The 21,163-nt window shown below is 50.3% G+C and overlaps 1 protein-coding gene across 1 annotated transcript; it reads right to left on the bottom strand.

Annotated features, from left to right (window-relative positions):
* Positions 1-279: 279 nt before the first annotated feature.
* On the bottom strand, positions 280-19,963 carry LOC119113395 (annexin A3-like). Its single transcript, XM_037237717.1, has 11 exons — positions 19,946-19,963; positions 15,793-16,061; positions 13,486-13,927; positions 11,740-11,892; positions 8,120-8,187; positions 5,715-5,829; positions 4,367-4,577; positions 3,621-3,790; positions 2,172-2,346; positions 1,459-1,649; positions 280-619 (listed from the first exon to the last, which is right to left on the bottom strand). The coding sequence occupies exons 1-11, from the start codon at positions 19,961-19,963 to the stop codon at positions 554-556; spliced, it is 1,878 nt and encodes a 625-aa protein (XP_037093612.1). The 3' UTR covers positions 280-553.
* Positions 19,964-21,163: the final 1,200 nt, after the last annotated feature.

Raw genomic sequence — 21,163 nt, 5'->3', positions numbered from 1 at the left:
TGTTGGTAACAATGCATTGTTGTATGTGTTACCGAGCCGTCTTATTGATCACCCAAATATGAAAAAAATATGATCACCCAAAACGGTTAACTCACACAGTGCACTGTCCCGCATCGTCTGTTTATTGCTGGACAATGACGCTTTGGTCCCTTGCGCTAAAACCTTCAAGCTATGTTAGTCCTACGGACAGATTTACGTTTGTTAGTGAGCTGACGTTCGGACGTCGGTTCTGATAGCTGGATCCGGCTCTGATCAGGGAACGTAGCTACATCACTCGGACGCCCAGATACATCAATTTATTTATCAGTCTCTACAGTTCTTCACATTGCCAAATCCGCGCAAGAAAGGACGCGGCAAGCGAGCGCGACCTAAAAACGTTGGGCGCAGACTGCGGATCGTTGTAATCTCCACAAGAATCAGATATTGGCCAGGTTTGTTTGATACTGTGATATTGTCAGAAAACGCATAGCGCGTGGAAAACAGGTCGCATTTAGGTTTCTGGCTATGAATCGTCACTAGCCACAGCGCATGTCATCGGTCCGTTGGTGGCAAGTCACTTGCTGGGGCTGCGGCCGCAGAGTGAGACGAGCGCCTCCTCATAGTCCCCAGTGGACTTGAGCTGAAACAAAGCATCGCCGGGTCGTCAGGTCAGCCGAGGGCGTGAAATGACACCAACGATATGAGTCCCCGCTGAGCGCGGAAACTATCCAGGATATGAGTAGGAGAAGGCGACGCAGGCGTGGTCTGTTGGGCTCAGCTGGCTATGAAATCAGGTGTGGCTTTTGTTCGAGGTGACGAACAGAGAGAATGTACGATTTGGCTCACAGGCAAGCGTGTTTGCGCCATGTTTTGTTTTTGCGCTGAGCTTAGCTGCATTTGGCACTAACAGCACACTTCGTGATCAATGTTATGTTGCATTTCAGAGCGCATGGGTACAAGATTAGGTAAAACAAAGACCTTAATAAAGCTAATAGCCAATGCCAGTGAAGCGAGCATCACAACGTTAGAAATGGACGGCAACTTTAGGAGGAAAATGACTATCCTCACATCTATATAACCTCACTAGATGCATGAATTCCATTGTGTTTTGGTAACCTTTTGCCCTCTGGCAGTTCGACCTTTTACGATGTAGCAAACTGTACTGTACTGTAGTACTGTAGCAAACTTTACGTATAAGTCCGTGGTGGCCTAATAACTCCGTGAGTCCCCGCGAGATTCACATACCACAGCAAGCGCGAAAATGTCACCAATGTTGCTCAGTCGTACTACGAATACACCATTTTAGAACCGTTTAGAACTGTTTTAAAACTGCTTATAAACCGCTTTTGTCCCATCACGAGTGAGATAGGATGCGACTCGAGTCTCCCGATTAAGACCGCGGCGCTTCCTACAGCGCCGACCTCTGGCGTGGGGCGCCAGCCGCGTCCTGGTGCCGCGCCGCGGCCCCGCCAAGCTCACCTCGATGTCGTCGACGAGCGCGCGGCCGTACTTCAGCCTGTACTCCTCGGCGATGGTGGCCAGGTCGATCTCGGCGCGCGACACCACGATCCGGATCAGGGAGCTGTCGTCCTTGCTGAGGCGGTCCTCGACCCCACAGCGCGTCGTGCAGGCGCAGCGCGAAGTAGCGCGCAGGTTACGGGTCACCTCCACTGCGGCGAGGGGAGGGGTGGGTTAAGTTAGGTTGGGTGCCGCCCTCCCCGGCGATTGGCTGATGGCTTCCACTGGCAAGCCATTTCGGAACGAGGAGGGCTGGTTTGGCTCTATGCCCTGCTCTTCGCTTGTCTTGCTTAGAGGCCGAAGAACTGACAAGTTGTGAAAGCAGTAAGGCATCGTTTGAGGCATAACGCGGTTTTCCCTTTGTGAACAGCCGCGACTTCTGGCCCTCCTATTAATGTCTATCACTTAGCTCCAATTCTACCTCTCGCACTGATAGAAGGGGGGGGGGGGGGTCGATACGACCCCCTATGCTTTCTGAGGATACTTCTCCCGCATGCTGTATAATCACGCCAGGATTTTCGGTGGCCCCCTAGGGAATCCATATCGCTTACATCTTTACATCTTTTCTGCGTACTTTCACATCTGCGTACTTTGACATCAAGTCCCCTAGACGAGGGCTGAACGAGATTCTCAGGATGTCAGTCGGTCCAGCTGAACTATCTCCATCGCCTTACCAATGGCCAGCACGGCGTCCTCGACATGACGCGAGAACTCGTTCTCCAGGGCTTCGGTGAAGGACTGTCCGGCGAGCTGCTCGTACTCCGAGAAGATGAGGGCCAGCTGCGCGTAGTTCTCGCGCGTCAGGTAGTACTTGAACGTCTCCTCTTGGGTACCGAGGCGGTTTTCCTCCTGCCGTTGAAGTCACGGGACCGTCAGAGTAAGAACGCTGGTGAGTTAGATTGGCGTTGGATCAGGGAGAGCCAGGAAACCTTAAAAAGTTTAGTGTTTTATGTGAGCTGTTCAGTGCAACTGCGAAGAGCATTGCGCACACGTAAGCGCACCGCTATCGCCTTGCTCCGCGATAAATAACTGGGAAATCAAAAAGCCGCTTAGAGGCCTCGCCTAGAAATGACCAATAAACATGTGGCGACAAGCGTCAGGCATGCGATGACTGCTTTAAAATACTTTCCAACACTAGAATCGAGTCCATGTCCGACGATAGGGCGTCACGTCAAGCGGATTCCAGATTCAAGCGGATTCAAGCGGATTCCAGTCCTCCAGCCACGGCTGAAACTTAGCAAGGTGGAAGCAAGCATTTGGCAATGCTTCAAATGTGAAGCAATGCTCTGAGATGGTGGCCTCTTGCAACCTTTGTCTGCATATCCAGGTAAGTTTTTAGCCGTTGGACGCTGATATTTAGTCCAAGGAAGACGAAGATTGCAGCCGCCTTCAACGCTGTTACGCTCTTGGTTCATGAGTCTCAGCGCCATTACTACAGGGTATGGGCACGGACAGACAATATTAACTGAGTGTTCCATGGGTAAGGTGGCATGCGTCGGTTTACCATCAGATTATTTATCGGAGTGCTATCATAGAAACACACTTCTTCGCAATCCTCATATGACTATTCAGACGCTTCATCACAACTCATGAATATGATGTACTTATGTATATGTAAACATACATTATAGTATACATACATATATATATATATATATATATATATATATATATATATATATTAATACATGTTATATGTATGTTAACAGGCACACACACACACACGCACACACACACACACACACACACACCACACACACACACACACACACACACACACACACACACACACACACCACACACACACACACACACACACACACACACACACACACACACACACACACACACACACACACACACACACACACACACAATATATATATATATATATATATATATATATATATATATATATATATATATATAAAACCTGTTGTATGTATGTTAACAGGCACACATACATATATACACATATATGTGTATATATATATATATACATATATATATATATATATATATATATATATATATATATATATACACATACCTGTTAATGCGAGTGAAGGCTTCCAGCCCGCTGAGCGTGTCACACACCCGCCGCCCCCATCCCCAGCCATCACCACTCCCGCAGACCCACCGTCTTGGTAAAGAGCAGCCGCCTGTTCCCTGGCTCGCTGCTTGCTGACTTTGAAGCTGTTGTCTCGGCTGCCGTTGACGAGCGTTACCAGGATGTCCTCCAGGTCGCTTCTGAAGTCGCCCTTGATGTCATCCAGCAGCGTGTCCTGCTCGACTGAGGAGTGACACCGCGTCAGACAGTGCATTGTTGGGTTTAGCTGCAGCGAACGGCCACCGCACATTGCATGTCCTTCAGCACCAGGAGTGGATCACGTAACGCTAGCAAACATACACATCAGATAGAGTCGTTATTAGGCTCAAGAGCGTAGGCGCTAACCGACTACACACAAAAGTTTTCTTCGACTTGGTTCGGTGAGCGCCAATCGGTGACACATGGTTCGGTGAGCGCCAATCGGTGACACACGCAGACGCCCTCAATGCTGTCTCTGAGCTCGTGTGGGGGTGACAGCGTTGAGCACGCCGTGCCGAGAGCTTTCTAGGGGAGGCTGTGTGACCGCCACGGTCCGCCTCACTGGCCTGCCTGAGGCTTCTGGTGCGGAGACAGCGTGCCCTGCCAGGTCACTTGCAACCCCAGCACTCCACCTAACGCCGCGACAAAAGCAGAGCGAAGGCAGGAGCGAGCGAAACGCCCGTGGCGCACCAGCGCTTCGTCCGGACACAGCACCAGCGCTTCGTCCGGACACAGCGGCCTCGGCTCTGGAGGCTGAGCGCTCTCCCGCGCCCCACTCACTGGCGTAGTAGAGCGGCGCGATGATCTTGATCTCGTCGTTGGTGCTGCTGATGAGCGTTTCCAGCACGGTGTCCTCGTCGGTGCCGATGCGGTCCATGCCGTCGTGCAGCTCCTGCGCCAGGTACTCGTAGTAGGTGCTTCCCCGAAGCAGCGCCTGCATGAGGTTCTCGAAGTGGCCGCGCGTTGTCCTGGTCACGTCCCTGTACAGGTTCTGCGTGGCAGGAACAAGTGGGATGAGGAGGGGCTACTCAGAGGAATGTCACACATTTCGTTGACACATTTGTACTGACTGGTTGTCAATGGAGTTCGACTTTGAGTCTCAATTGGCAGCTGGATTGAACACCCGAACGCGGCATATACAGTCGGGCTGTCGAAGTTGAACCAACTTTCGTCCGCTCAACCAAGGGTGAACGGTGAAGCTGCGTGCATGCTTTTGGGTTCAGATGAAACTGTACCTGAATCCAATAAGTGGATGCTTGGATCACAACATCGATGCAGGTCATTATTCTTTATAATAGATAAATGACCTGATGTCATGATAGACTGACTTGTTTTCGTTCGAAACTTGCAGGCTGGTAGACGAGCGAAAATCAGAAAAAAAAGCTAGAGACACGAAGTTTTGGTGATCGTCATCATCGGTCACGTAGAGAGGGGACAGAAAAGAAGAGGAAAAGTGTGCAGGACACGTATCCTAGCCCTGAGATTGCCCGCTCTGCACTGGCGGCTCACAAAATCCCGCCTGCCTGACGCCGGCGCTGCCATCTAGTGATGACTCCCTTCAACCACATGGCGTTTAGATGGAATCTGATGGATGATGTGCGGCAACTGTTAAAGCCTAACACACTGTCTCGTGGTTTTTAACCGTGCGCCATCTATTGTCACTCAATCTCACCAACAGGCCACCAATAGATGTCGCTGCCGGCGTCAAACAGGCGCGAAATTTGCAGCCGCCAGTCGCGCACAGGTAGTTGTTGCATGGGTAGGGGACGTGCCAGGCTTATGTTTCTTCCCTTCTCCTTTCTGTCCCCTTTATAATGCCTGATGATGGCAAACGCCAAAAATTTGCATTCCCAACTCTTCTTCCGATCTCCTTTCTTCTGATTTTCGCTTCTCTATACAGCCTACAAGTCTCCAAAAGCAAGCAGGTCAGATCACAAATCTGATCGCTCGTTCGTTCCGACAGTTTAAGTACAGCTTCCTTTCACATACTGCAAGGCCTTCAGCGAATAGCGCACCCACGTCGCGTTTACAGCGCGTGCTTCAGCGCGTGGGCAAAGATCAAACTGAAAAACGTCCGGGGCCCCAAAGGAAGGTCAGCATTTCACGCAGGGTGTTGGACGAGACTGACCTTGCCATAGAGATTGGAGTAAGCCTGCGATATGAGTGCCCTCTCGGAGAAGGTTCTCTTGGTCAGGACATCGATCAGCTCGTCGTCCGTGGCGTCAAAGTAGCCGATGGCAGACCTGTGGAACGGCCACATCACTTGAGAGGTCGCGCGCTGGATCATCTCAGTGGTTACACGCTGGATTATCTGAGTGGTCGCGCGCTGGATCATCTCAGTGGTTACACGCTGGATTATCTGAGTGGTCGCGCGCTGGATCATCTCAGTGGTTACACGCTGGATTATCTGAGTGGTCGCGCGCTGGATCATCTGAGTGGTTACGCGCTGGATCATCTGACGCGCATCGCATGGGCCTCGCAGAGCCAAAACAGCTCTCAGTCAGGGATCTGTCAGAGCCGGAGCAGCTCTCAGTCAGGGATCTGTCAGAGCCGGAGCAGCTCTCAGTCAGGGATCCGTCAGAGCCGGAAGCAGCTCTCAGTCAGGGATCTGTCAGAGCCGCAGCAGCTCTCATTCAGGGATCTGTCACACGACAATGTAGATTCGGGGAAGATATGCGCAGCTTTCAACTTAGAAACGGGTCTGGCTCTTACATCACACTAACACCACGATGTTATTATGTCATGTGTTCTGGCATCAATCAAAGCCATCGTATGAAATGATTCGCCTAACTGGACCAAATTCGTCGAATGGAGTATAAACAGTCTGGAATATACTCCAGAGAAATCAGTAGACCGCTGGCAAGGGAATCGCTTAATCACGTGCATGCATCATCGGCATGTATTTCCTGTTCTTTGAGCGACTCGTCTGCCGTTGCTCTGCGTACTGGGATTTCCGTGAAGGAGTTCAGCGGTTGAAATATGGAAACGGCAGACGTTTTCAGAACCCCCACATCACGACTGAGGCTCCTCCGATGTCATACAAATCAAAGTTCTTCTTGTGGCCTTGTGCGGCCCGGCACAAGGCCACAAGAGGCCCGGCCCGGCTGTAGGCCGGGCCTTGGCGGAGGCCTAGTCAGGATTTCGCCCCAGGAAGAGGGCGAATCGGGTCGAGTTGAGACCGTTCCAGCCAAAGTGGACGCTCTGGCCGCTGATTGTAAAACTTTTTGGGATCCGCTATCATTGTAGGCTTGGAATCCCTTTGTGATACTCCTCGGGATCCGCTTTTAAATGATTACACTAGAGGCGCCTTTAACTCCCAAGAATTACTGTGGATTTTGTCCCCAGGTGGCCTCGCCACGTCCAGATGGGTCAGGACCCGAAGGCACCCTGCTTGGCTACGCCACTGGGGCTCGAAACGTGCGTAACTGGAAGCTCGGAGCAAAGACCAGCTCTGTGGTGATACACTTACACCACGTCTCTGGCTCAGCCAGGGGCGCGTCCGGCGTCTGTCATGGGTAAAATTTGGCTTTCATATGGCCATCTCTGGTGGTCCTGCCCGGCCTCCGCGGGCCATCTTTGGTGGTCCTGCCCGGCCTCCGCGGGCCGTCTCTGGTGGTCCTGTTCGGTCCCCGTGGGCCGGCTCCGGCGCTTCTGCTCGGCCTCCGTGGGCTGGACAGGTTCCAGAGCCCCGGCAACAGGGGCTGGCGCCTCTCTCCCGGCGTCTGTATATACAACAGCAATCTCTCCCTATGCCCCACACGGTGGCGGCACCACGCGTCCAGACCTCCAGACCAGGTCTCCTGCCCAGGCTATCACTTTCATGTGGGGATTTTGCAGCTGCTTATGTCACTTTTCAGGCATTCATACCTGGAACAGTACCCCCTCAGTCGTCCCTCGCTGCTTTGCTGCCTCGCGAACTCCCTGAATCGTCGGTAGGCCACAAACAGTGCTTACCCCAGCGCTCAGTGCTGAAGAGTGCCTGTAGGTTTCAGCCACCTTCAGGTGCTGGGCTTTAGGATCAAATGATATCACGCGCCTCTTAAGATACGCATCCAGCATCGCATCGCATCGCATCGTGCCTCTCAGCATGGCGCTCGGACTAGTGCACAACTTGCGCAGTGTAGACAGTGCCGTCTTGCGAAAGAGCTGGGGCAAGGTATCCGAGTGACGGATGGAATAATCGGCCGGGCTGTTGTTGTTCAGTTCGTAGAGTACTGGACTCGCAATCAGAGGACCTTGGTTCCAATCATAAATAGCAGAGACGCTTACGAGGGGAGCGCCGTAACCTTAGCATTAAATCATTATTTTCAAATACGTTACAGGTAATGACTGCCCACCATCTGCTAGATGTGGCTTTGCCGGTAGCTTTAACTGTAAAGCAGGCCCGTGCATTCTCCTTCGCAAGTTCCCCTCTGTAACGACTTTCAGTGCTCGTTTCCCCGGGCTACGCCGTGCAGATGGAGGAAATGAGGAATGTTGCAAGTACTCACACATTCATAAGTGTTCCGTATCAACATGCATAAGTCTACTTACTTGAGCCGCCTGGCGTCGGCGTCGGCATCAAAGTACGCCGACTCCCGAAGTGTGGGACGAGCATTAAGCTGAAATCAGTGATGAAAAGCATCAGCGTCTGGCGAGCGGCAAAGCCGTCGAGTGACACCCTTTCGACACCTCTGGCAATGTCGGTCACAACGTGCACTGTCCATGTAATCGGTTGAAAAAAACGGTGCATGTATTACTAAGAAGCGGTGAGAACACGTGGCAAGGGATCCGCGGAAGTGGAACTGCGGTGATCACTGCGTATGACCCGGATCACTGCATCGATGCCTTGCAGATGAAAGTAGTCGAATAATAGTGCCCAAGTTATTACAAGCGTTTTAGCATATCGCTGTCATAAAAGGCGTTCTGAAACTGGATGAATTTAGAGGCATAAAGTGCAGATAACGTGTTCAAATTTGGTCTCGTTGCCTTGTTGAGAGGTAATTCTAAGAAAGGTATTTTTAGGACGCGTTAGGAGCAAAACACAGGCTCATCAAACTGATATAAATTGTTCCGAAACAAACAAGGCATATGGGTAGGCATGACAAAGTTCGGGACAAAAGGTAAGCATCTGTTTGTATCATCGCCCTATGCGAAGGTGAAACAACAAAAGTGAATTACATAAACTCATCAATTATGTGACTTTCCTAACCGAGTCATCGCCAGTGCTTCACATCAGCCAAATATCTCCCCCCCCCCCCTCCCCTCCTCTATGCATGGTCCGGTTCGGACAAAGGTGTTACGTTTCGCTCCGTGCCGACCTGGCAAGAAGATAATGTTCGGGCGGCCAGTATGAGCCATTAACCCTTGCACTGCCGAAGACCTCACCAGATCCCACCAACCTAAAACTGGCGGAGGAGGAAGGAGGCGGGGTGGGGGGAGTAGACAACTACCCCCTGCTGTCCGGGGTAAGATGTATACAAAAATATATGTGAAACGCCGTCAAAAAGTGTCTGTGCCTTTTTAAAACAAATAACTTTAGTAATGTTATTTATTAAGTTGACCTCAGGCCAAGGTCACATGACGCCATCTTACTGTCATGTACAGTTGACCCCATCGTTTCAATCTGCTATAAACTGAACGAGTTAGGTGTGTGCAGCACTGTGCTCAGTCCATACTTATACGCTGCAAGCGTTTGACCGAGATCAACCAGTTGTCAAGCCAGTTTACGTTTCAAGGTTCAAGTTAGGGCAGTGACGTTAGATAGCTATTTGGGTAAAATGTCACGAGCAGATGAGGACACAACGCTGTTAGGTCTCATGAAGAGTAAAAACAAGCCAACCGTGCGTGTAAAGTGCGTTTTGTAGTCTTCAGATTAATAAAGTCAAGTCTTCAGATTAATGAAATCAATACCTCTTACAAGTTGAGAACATATCATCACAGAATGAAAGTAAAGCTCAACAGGTCGGCCAACTATGACGGAAAATTTATTTCTGGACTTCAGTAGCGGCAACGCTGCGTAATAAGGTACGAATGCAAAAACAATAGGGACTGGATGATCAGCAAGTGTCGTATTCAACCACCTCCAGTGAGATGCGGAATACCTAAAACTTCTGTGTTATTGATCCGGCATGACCTGACACCTAAAATTGTCGGATAGCTTTGACGTAGATGTGGGATAAAGGCGTGAGTAGCACCAGGCTGAAAAGTGTCGGCCGTTCTGCAGTTGACGTAAAAATGTCACGGGAGCAAAGTGTCTCCGCCCAGAGGGACATTTGAGGGACATTTGAGGGACATTGTCACTGAGAGGGACATTTGCCGGGGGCTGACCCAGGGGGACCGTTGGGAGGCAGCGGTGTAGTTTGTGGCGGTGTGCCCTCACCCTTGTGCGTTATGGCTATGGCGGGCGCTAAACGTTGCATTCTTCATGCCAATGTAGATAAGCATCTAACTGATAGTCTACCTCAGATCCAAACTCCCTGCAGCCTGCTTAGAACCCGAAGCTCTTGACGTCCCTGAGAGCTCAGCTTCTTTGGTGAAACATGTCGAGGCACCCTCCGTTTTGACATAGTGTATCTACATTAATATGTATATACATATATATATATATATATATATATATATATATATTCCTTTTCGCAAATGTTGTGTTGTCATTATTTGTTTATAAATTTACTGGTGCGTGAAATAGATACCTTATGATAACATGAAATCATCACTCAGTAATCATATGATTTCTTACGTCATTTAAACATTTGTGATCACGTTGTTCTCAACTAGTGAAACGCAATAATTTGTGCTTATTCTAAATCTTTACATCAGCATATCGATTTTAGCATTTTCGCAACATTTGTAGCTTTCGTGAAATTGACCTCAAAACTGAAATTTACATCGTACACCATATTGATTTGTGGTCGCCTACCATATCGCGCATGTCGTAACATGCTTGATTTCGCTTGCTTATCATGATGACCGTTATGGCAGTTGCCTATAAATATGCATTCGTACGACGCGTTAGCTTATGATTATTACACAACCAACTTTTTAAACTTGCGTCCTTTTCCCAAGATTTCCCCGCTGAGTGCGCGATTGACATTTTGTAACTTAACAATTGGTGTCAGCCCACTCTTCCAGGGATCGCTTTTAATTGCGACGGACAGGAGGTGATTTTCGGTGGGATAAAATCTATGTCTACTACCTCGCGTAAAAAAACAAGGGAGCAAGTTTCGCTCACACACTTCATTCCGAAATCAACAACACATGTTTAGTACGTATTTGTACGCCAGTCTTCCCGTTTGTCAATTTTGAGCACCAGCGGACGTTTCTTACGTCCAGTAAAGATAAACGTGAACAACGTGTAAAATTAGCAAAATAGTGAATTATCCCTTCCCCCCCCCCCCCCCAGGCACATAATCCGAGCAAAAATAGTGTTATGAAAATATGGATATTCACGTAACAGCTCCTTACAGTAAACCTTGCATGCGTGCTTTTCACGATGCTTTGACAAAGTCCCGCGTATGCTTCCCGCTACGTAATATATTTGATATAAGTAAATCGTCGATCAGCGCCTTTTTCGGCGCTATGAGTTCGATTTCTTGCGCTGAGCTAACCACCCTCCAGTGTAATCGAGAGGTCTGGTTAAGAGACGTTCTAGTGCCAAAACAATGACTTTTTTGACGGCCCTCAATGTTCACGAGCTGTTCTCATCCTCAAGACATTTTATCGGCGTAAATTACGGCCTGCTGCATGCCCTCCGCCTGAGACTTGTCTGGTGAGCATCGTTAGTCCAATTATCCGCCCATCGCCCTGGTATTTGCGTTCTAACTCCTTGCACAAGTCTACTGGGCGTCACCGGAGTCCGGCGCCTCCGTCAAGTTTCCAACGCCCAGTGCCCCTGCTGACTGTCGCTGTAGATCAGTCAGTGCCCAGCGCCCCTGCTGACTGTCGCTGCAGACCAGCCAGCGCCCAGCGCCCCTCCCGTGTGTCGGTGTACACCGGGCAGTGCCCCTGTTCACTGTCGCTGCAGACCAGTCAGCGCCCAGCGCCCCTGCTGACTGTCGCTATACACCGGCCAGCGTCCCTGCTGACTGTCGCTGCAGACCAGCCAGCGCCCAGCGCCCCGCTGACCGTCGCTGCACACCGGCCAGTTTCAGCGCCCAGCGTCCAGTGCTTACCCGTCGGGAGTGCGCGCAGGCCACGCTGAGTGGGTACGACTTGCAGAACTTCCAGACGTCATAGTCGGGCCGCTGGGTGTCGGGCACCACGCCCGCGGGCGCGCCCGAGGTCCCCGAGCCGCCCGGCGCCGGCTGCGCGTTCGTGCAGCAAACCTGGGAAAAACGGCAGAATTTAAGCGTAGGAGGGGGGGGGGGGGGAGCGCGTACTCGGTGGTATTGCACCGATATGGTGAGCTGTTCAGTGACGGAGTGTCCAACCATAGCGGTGAACTCATGCAGAGGACGGGCCTTGAGAGAGGCGTGCAACGAATGTTGTAACGCTCACCTCGCATAATCGACCACTGGGCGACAAATGACTACAGATAAGTGACTTGCACGTGGTGCCGTCCTTCGTGACGAGGGAATGCGGGCCACCAGTGAGCAGTCTTTAAAGGGAATGTTCCACATTTGAAAATGTTGAAGTATGTATCAGATGTGATGAGACAAGCTCACTCAGAAGTATTGGTAAACTTTTCAAATGAATAAGACTACCCTGAGCAACACAATTTCTCTGTTTAGTTAAAATGCCATTCGATACGTCATTATTTGATTATGCCATCGCAACTTGCACACCATTGATTGAGAGCCAGTCGACCGCCGTTGTATCTAGAGATTGTGCTCACGAACGCCAGATATCAATGACTCGACTTTTATATCATCCTTGGCCTTGAACGCCGCAAAGCGTATGGAACGGCAGGATTTGAATGACATTATTATGACGTCATTAATGCCAAGGTGACCGTGAAATACTCTCATCGTAAAGTCTCTCTATTTTCGCGGGCGAATCGATCAGAAACTAGAATGGTTTAGGTCTTAAGAAAGGCAGGGCAGACAACTGCACCAAATGATCTCCAAGATGGCCATTTCAGTTCAAAACCAAATGCAGAGGCGAATTACCTACCCCCTTAACTGATCTCCTACATGTGAACCTCAGTACGGAGCATCTTACCAGCGAGAGACCGGTCCCAGCCTCTCATGTGTGCCACTTGAGTGATGACCTTCCAGACAAGGACACTCTTCTAGCAGCCTTTCAAACAATAAGAGCTGCCAGAGCCCCTCTCAATTCAAAATCGCTGCGCCCAACACCCACGCACACAGATAGAGAGAAGAGAGAGAGAGAGAAGAGAGAGAGAGAGGAGAGAGAGAGAGAAGAGAGAGAGAGAGAGAGAGAGAGAGAGAGAGAGAGAGAGAGGAGAGAGAGAAGAGAGAAGAGAGAGAGAGAGAGAGAATAGAGATAGAGAGAGAAGAGAGAGAGAGGGAGAGAGAGAGAGAGAGAGAGAGAGAGAGAGAGAGGAGAGAGAGAGAGAGAGAGAGAGAGAGGAGAGAGAGAGAGCGAGAGAGAGAAAAGAGAGAGAAGAGAGAGAGATCGAAGGAGATAGAGACCTCGCTCATCGAGCAGAGAGAGAGAGGAGAGTGATAGCTCTCTCTCTAGCGTCTCCTCTCGTCCTCTCTCTCTAGGCTCGCCTAGCTCGCTTCTCTCTCTCTCTCCGCGCTCTCTCTCTCTCTCTCTCTCGCTACTCTCTCCTCGCTCGTCTCGCAAGCGCGCTCTCTCTGAGCTATAGTGCTCTCCAGAGAGAGAGAGAGAGTCATCCATCGTTCTCCTCACCAGTGGGCTCGCCATCTCCATCAGAGAGAGCTCACTGCCAGCGCGCCTCTCACCCCTGCACCCGACATCCCGGATATCAAGAAGCCGCAGGCGCTCCTCACCTCGTCAAGGCGACACTGCGGTTGGGTGGAGCCCGGTCGCAGGGGAACTATGTCCGCCTGGCCGCAGTAGGCCCGGCTGGTGCACGTGCACTTCTGCGCCGGCTGGTCGGGCAGCACCGGGCTGCGCGGCACGGCGCAGCACACCTCGTTGTCGTGGCTGCAGCGGCCCGTGCTGGACGTCTGGCGCATGTCCACTTGGGAGGCCACCTCGGGCGCCATCGTGCCGCCGTCGCAGAGGAAGTAGGAGACGCACACGCACTGGCCGCTCGTCGGCGACGTGTTCGAGCCGGGGGAGCCGCCGTCGAAGAGGTCGCGGATGCCGTCGCTGATGCTGTTCATGACGCCCTTCTCCATGCCCGGCTTGGACTCGATCTTCGTTATCTTGTCCTTGGGCACGTTGCAGCAGATGTTGAAGTCCTTGCACCTCTTCCTGGGGCCAAACCTGTGGAGAGGGATGGTTTGGTTTCACTGTGTGTGCCGCTAATCTGGATGCGCTTTGTAGAATCCATGTACTGGCGTTTCGTTTTCACAGTACGCGTTATGGATCTGGAAGTTCCTTTTAGAGGAATGCTCTTGGTTTCAGCGTCAATATCTGAAGCATTTTGGCGTTTCGTTTGATCAATAGAACACCTAATCAATGCGAAATCTTTCGCGCACACATTTGGAATGAATTTGTGTAACACACCGTCGCATGGCCCACTTTTGACGAGCATTCCTTCTATCTTTTGTTATCATCTGCCACGCGTGGTCTTTGCCTTGGAATGACATATATTTACACGGGTTCATCACAAACCCCAGGGTTCTGGAAAACGCCAAGGTTGTGTAAGCTATGTCGCATTTCACAACAGCCGTGTGGTCATCCCGTGACCTCGTTGGTAAGTATGACCCGAAATGTGTGAAAAAATGTGGACATATGTGAAATGAGTCCCAAGAGTAACATTCGGAATGTGGATGGCTGGCCCACTAGTTGTTCATCACCTGACAGGCGATTATTTGATACATAGCGCAGAACAATTTTGGTTGGGTCAGTTAACCGAGTTATGATATTTTCAGTGAAGGCTTGCACGAAAATTTGCCACTGCTTGCAGTAGTATACAATCAAGCGTCCTTGTTTTGGACTATTTTGATGTAATGCATCAGCTGGTGTGGCTGTTTTCCAGCCAGGGCCAGGCAAACATACCGGACTACATCAGACTATCATCAGTGCTCATGTGGGGTCAGCCTATAAATGTCAAACCAAACTTATTTGCTTAGCCTGCTTGTGATGAAAAAATCGGTGCAACTAGCCCATTTTCAAGCAAATGACTTTCTTATGGTGGAATACAAGCGTAGAAAACAGCCAGATAAGATGACCTGACCTTGAACCAACATGGCATGCTGTTTCCCTGACCTGGAATGTAGCACAGCTCGAAATTTTGAGCACCGTCAACATGATCGTTGCTAGACACAGCGTCGTTTAACGAGCGTCTCCTAGTACATTGAATACCGTTAATTCTGCATAAGAATTTGGAGTTCGTGGGATATCGGTTGTTGTAGTTATAATTTTACGCGACCATTATTGCGTAATAAAGAAACCACGGTAGTCACTCCCAAATTTAGACAATTTAAGTGTTTCCTTGACTTATGGTGCCATCAGTCAATTCACAAATGCCAGGTGGATGACTCTGGCTGGCGATCAGGTGAGATCATGATAACATTGTTATTATATATGCGTCTGATTCGGCGAATAGATGCTGGGATGCCAGGGAATTTCCGCGATCGGGTACGATTGTCGAAATGCGCCAGAGTACGGGAGTACATGAGCGCTGCTTATTCAAGGTTACCCCAGAACCCCGACCCAGGCCCACAGATTTCGCTAACTTATCTGCAGGTCCGGTGACCACATCCCCGCCTGGTTGTCCTTGACAGCCCCACACCGCATGTGACCCACGTGGCTGACCGGTGCCCATCTGCCCTGAGCGTGCCGTTCATCAGCGCTGACCGGTGCCCATCCGCCCTGAGCGTGCCACCCACCGGGGCTGACCGGTGCCCATCTGCCCTGAGCGTGCCGTTCATCAGCGCTGACCGGTGCCCATCTGCCCTGAGCGTGCCACCCACCGGGGCTGACCGGTGCCCATCTGCCCTGAGCGTGCCGTTCATCAGCGCTGACCGGTGCCTATCTGCCCCGAGCGTGCCATCCACCAGGGCCGGTCAGTCCCCATTTGTCCTGAGCGTGTCACCCACTACGGCTGACCAGTGCCCATCTGCCCTGAGCGTGCCATCCACCAGCGCTGACCGGTGACCATCTGCCCCGAGCGTGCCACTGACCTGACGTCGAGCAGGCCAGCACCATCGGTGAGCACCCGGCCGTCCTCGCACTGGTAGAAGGGCACGCAGACGCACGACTCATCGGCGCTGGGGTCGACGAAGGTCGGCTCGCCGGAGAGCAGCCCACCGAGGCCGCGCGCCACGCGCCCGGCAGGCTCGGCCCAGCCCGCCACCACCAGCGCCGCCACGCATAGGACAAGTGGCCCCGGTTCGCATCCTGCCGCCGCCGCTGCTGCAGTGCTCCGAGCAGAGCCGCAGTCCACACCGGGCTGGGCGGGCGTACGCCGCCCGCTTTATAGGGGACGCCCGGCCGCCGCATAAACAGAACGGCAGACGTTGGCTCGGGGCGGTCACGAGCTCGGAAAACCCTGCTCACTGCGGAGCGGAACGGTCGAGGTTGGGTTGATGACGCACCAGGGGTGGAGCAGGGGCACGACCGGTGCATGCCATGCAAACCGCAGTTGAGAGGTCAGGTTGAAATTGTAGCGACCGGTGCAAGGCGTGGGAACGTCAGAAGGAAGCAGTCGGCGTGTGCAGTTATTCCCGACTCTGATATCCGCCCGTTCATCGCCTTTTCTGCTTTGTCCTGCATTCTTGCGACGAACCGCTTGTCCGGGGCAGGCTGGATGTGCCAGCCACGAGCCCGCCGAAGTGCCAGCTGGTGATTTCCGTCAAGTTAGCGCCGTTTTCGTATTCGAATTCAGTGTCGAGATTTCCAACAGCAGTTTCCCACTGAATTCAGTGTCAAGCTCAAATTTCCAACTGCAGTTTCCCACTGAATTCAGTGCCGAGCTCCAATTTCCAACAGCAGTCTTCCACTGAATTCAGTGCCGAGTTCAAATTTCCAACAGCAATTTCCCACTGAATTCAGTGCCGAGTTCAAATTTCCAACAGCAGTTTCCCACTGAATTCAGTGCCGAGTTGAGACCTTTAAAGCAGTCTTTCCAAGTCAAACCCACTGTTATTTACGAATCTGCAATCCTCTTTTCTCTGAGTCATTTAGTTTGATCTCAACAGGTCAATGTAAGGTCAAAATTGGGAAACCCTGGCATTCCTTCGTTTATCTGAGAAATCCAATAAAATGGGTATTATATTGATCCCTGTGATGTCAACTTTCATAACGCCTACAGAAACGAAAACTGGTGGCACTTCCGTCTGAGCACAGTGCCCCCCCCCCCCCCGAAAGTCGTTCCCAGGTGCATGTAGCCCTGTCCCACCGTTATCTATTCTTCTTCATCCAATGGGCCTGAAATGTCCATGAGTGACCGGAAGGGCTTTGATACAAATAACTAAGTAACAAAGCCAACCGTTTCTAGCGCCAGCTTTGTGATGTCGCAGAGCGACACTTTACGTAGAGCTGCAATGCAGTTTGAACATTTAGATGCACGTGCCCTTTATCGTCGCCTCCAGGATATGGACGACTTGGAGCAGCCTTACCTGGCCTTCCTGCTTTCGCTGTTGGAGAACGCTGAATCATTCCAATGTCACCCGCATTACGAGAAAGGTGTGAATCACATCTCCTGTGATGATCGTGACTTAGTGACCACGGTAGTCACGAAGGGTGGGCAGTGAAGCTATAGTTGATGCGCGAAAACTGGCGACGATGCGCTTGCGATATATTGGCAGTAAAACAAAATAAAATAATACTACCGAATAGTTTTTTATGCATGATGAGATCCACTCCGAACCAAATATAATAGTGAGTGCACGGGCTCATTTCAGGTCAAGGCTGTTATGAATGTTCAATGGTTGGTATGATGTGAAACACTTTGCGGTTTTCGCGTCGGAAAACGCGTGCCTTTTTATGCATCATAAGTTGTGGATTTTAAACAACCTGCCTGGTTAAACCTTGCATTCGTATTGTGTGGCATATCATGTCAAGAGTACGACGTATTCCCATTTCCGCATATCTGAATATAACCGCAGCGACTTATAAGGATGGCAAGTCAAGAAAGCAGTTTAGAATATCATGTAAGTGGCACATTGAGAATATTTGTCCGCCTTGGGACATCTTTTTTAGATGGCAGGGCGCGAGATTTACACCCTCGCTACATTGTACGTGATTCTCAGAGGCCCTCTGCTGCTCATGTTGATACACCAGCCACTTCCTCGTAAAATTGCCATTTCTAAATAGATGTGCTAAGACGCTACGTCTCATCTACTTGTCCGTGTGACATTACGAGTAAAAAAAACATAGTTTTCTCCACAAGCTGTCGGGCCACCTAGCGGGCCATTCTTCAGGTGGTGGTTCACTTGACGATTAAAAAGCTTTCAAAATGAAATGGAAATTGCACAAAAACATGCCGCTATGTCCCTCTTGATACTAACGAAAAACATTCCTCTTACCAGTCTTAATCCTCGTCTGAGGCGATCTCACACTTACTCCTGAGCAGACATCTTGACCGCAGGCTTATAACAGCGCGAAAATATTAAGAGACCAAAAAAATGTCGCTATACTTTGGGTCATAAGCCTTCTGCGGGCGACAGAACTATTTGATCCATCAAACACACTAAGCATCACGAAAGTGAAATAAACCGTCCCAACACTTACTCTTTCCCGAGTTCACTAAAACATCCTTTTCAAAATTACGCAAGTTGTTCAGTACATTAGCGAGAAGCATTATTCACGGAGTTAAGACAGTAGTATTAGCCTTATTACTCGGAGAAAACCAGGAGAATGAAGATATAGTTTGGTTGATATTTCAGCAGCATGCCTTTATCGAAACAAAAGCAGAAGTTTGTTTCTTCTGCTTTTGTTTCGATAAAGGCATGTTGCTGAAATATCAACCGAACTATATCTCCATTCTCCTGCTTATTCCGAAGAATAGGGCTAATACTACTGTCTATCTATGAAAACATCCTTTTCACCGAAGGGCAGGGCAGAGATTTGCTACGGACACTACAAGAAAAACTCGAATGCGCACTACGTTATATCACAGAACCGTTGTGATGCCCATCACGTTCGTGCCAAACCGGGTGTTAGCTCTAGAACAGATCACGTGGCTACGTTGCTCTTCACGGTGGATTTCATGCCCCGAATATGAATGGTGTCTTTGAGTTTTCATCCGACACGGTCATCACGTTTGCACAATTTTTCCCGACAACCGAAAATAGGGAACGACATCAAAACCGTGACGTGAAAGCGGAAATGAAGTCAAACGGGGTGTTGATAACCTTGAGCGCGGCACGGCGACGTCGAAAAGGTTTTCAGCGGGCTTTGGCAATTCCCACGTAGGTGGCAGGGCATAGTATGCAGCTGGCCTGATTAGCCGTGTTGTTTGTCGCGCAGCCTGTATCGAAGCCTGGCGTGCAAAGAGTGCGTGTGCTCCGCTTGATGGGGCAGACTGGGCCTCGCATATCAGTACGAATGAAATGATGCTTGAATGAATCTTGACTTCTCCATGCTAAAAAACGTTAAGGACAGAACAAACATGTTTGCTGGCTATGCCAACTTTCATTTCTGTCAGCGCTGTGATTTGGGGCTATATATTTGCATGGCACTATACATAAATACATATGGGATGGAAGGATACAATATTAATGTAAGACATATGAAATCGATGTAATGTAAAACAAGACGACAATATATATATATATATATATATATATATATATATATATATATATACGCACACATGCAAGTTATCCAGCCAACCAGCTGCTGCGGATGAAAGATGCTACATTTGGGCCCACAGACCGACGAAGTGCCAACAAAAATAGCCGAAAAACATGGGCGGCGACACTCGTTCTTTGTGGAAGACGGAAGCAGGATTAGCATTGGGTGATTTCGGGTGGGTCGGTGTTTCGGAGTTTCTCAGTTTAGACCCATAAAAGTTGGCATGCCTCATGTTGAGAAACATGAGCGGCATTTTGCAACCCACGCACGCTCAGGACTATTCGAGCTTCGGATGGCTTTAATTTTTTTGCGACTTCCAGCCGCTGGAATTCCCAGCGCCGGTCCAGTGTTGTGGTACACCCAGAGTCGCCTTGCGTACTGTTTATACAGCGCGCACTCTGACAAAAAGTGAGCCGACACACGTTTACATGATCGGGCCAGCCGCCGATGTACACAGTCGAATACACGCGTGTTTATAGGACCACCGCCAGACAGCGGCAAGACCGGCCGGTCGCCGGCGCGCGGTGACCCACAAACCAGGCTGCGGAACGACATTATCGGTGGGTGGGCTCCTACAGAAGCAGAAAATTGAAGAAACCGACAGATGGTTCCGCGGCACCCTGGGGCTTTGAATACCTATTGACCCCCAGTGGGGCCCCCGGAGGCATGAACCATACGACGTCGGAGCTGTGATAATTTGATGCCTAGCAACCCATGCTGACGATGTGAGACATCAATGCAACGGCCCTAGCGCGGGGTTCAGGCCCTGCGACATGCACTCCTGGTGCCGCGTTCAGGTGCCGCCTGTCCCATAGCCAAGTCAGTCGAGCAAGTCCAACAAATTCGCCAACGTTGTGCGGTGCGTATGAGCCCATTGTGTGTACCACACTTGGTCGATGTCGGCCCCTGTACCCCTCTGCCCCACCCATTCCCTTTCGCGCCGCCTCAAACTGCACCAGACACTGGACGTCGGGGAGTGGAAGCTTTTGGGCAGCGATGGACGGCCCCGGCAGGAGGGCGTAACGGCTCGTTGTCCGTTGGATGATCACTGTGAAAAACCCAGTACATTTCTTGTTGGTGCTAGTGCAAAAAAAAACAACAAAGAACGGAAAATCATTATCAGGCTTGCTACTCTATGAACTAATAAATGCTCCATTTTTTAAACTTACAACAGGAAAGCTATATCTATACTTTTGTATTTATTTACACATTTGCCTGCGAAATATGCCCGAGCTTCAGAGCCCTCACTCCGTTGTATAATTTTTCTTTGTGATAGGTCTTGGACACGGTCGTTTAAAAATTACATTACTTCGATACTCACTTCACTCACTTCACTTCGAAAACGTCTTCGATAAGTAAACGGTAGCTTCCATCCTGTAGTCTCTCCAAGAATCGTGTTCATATATAGAGAAAGCCCACCTGACGAAATTTCGTCAAAATCTCATATGGTCGGGTGCCAAAAATGTATTTTCCTTCCTTTCATTCGACTGACATAAAAATAGTTCGGTGTTATACACGCTGCTCAATGAGTCAAATGGCCCCAAATCCCACTGATTCTTGATCATCGACTAATTCCTAACTCTAGATAGGCTTTTAAAGTCCCCCTTCCTTGCTTGGGATGAAATGGCATAATGCCATTTACGTGTCTTTCGCTTCTCGACGAGTCGAATGCCCCCCCCCCCAAACCGATTTAAATACACTGGCCTCTAGATAGCCTTAAGCAGCCACACGCCCGGTAAAAGGTGCGGTTGTGAT

The sequence above is a fragment of the Pollicipes pollicipes genome, unplaced genomic scaffold, assembly GCF_011947565.3.
Source record: "Pollicipes pollicipes isolate AB1234 unplaced genomic scaffold, Ppol_2.1 Scaffold_7262;HRSCAF=8765_pilon_pilon_pilon, whole genome shotgun sequence".
NCBI classification, from domain to species: Eukaryota; Metazoa; Arthropoda; class Thecostraca; order Pollicipedomorpha; family Pollicipedidae; genus Pollicipes; species Pollicipes pollicipes.
The sequence above is the reverse complement of the archived record's forward strand: the minus strand, read 5'-3'. Positions and strand labels throughout refer to the sequence as shown.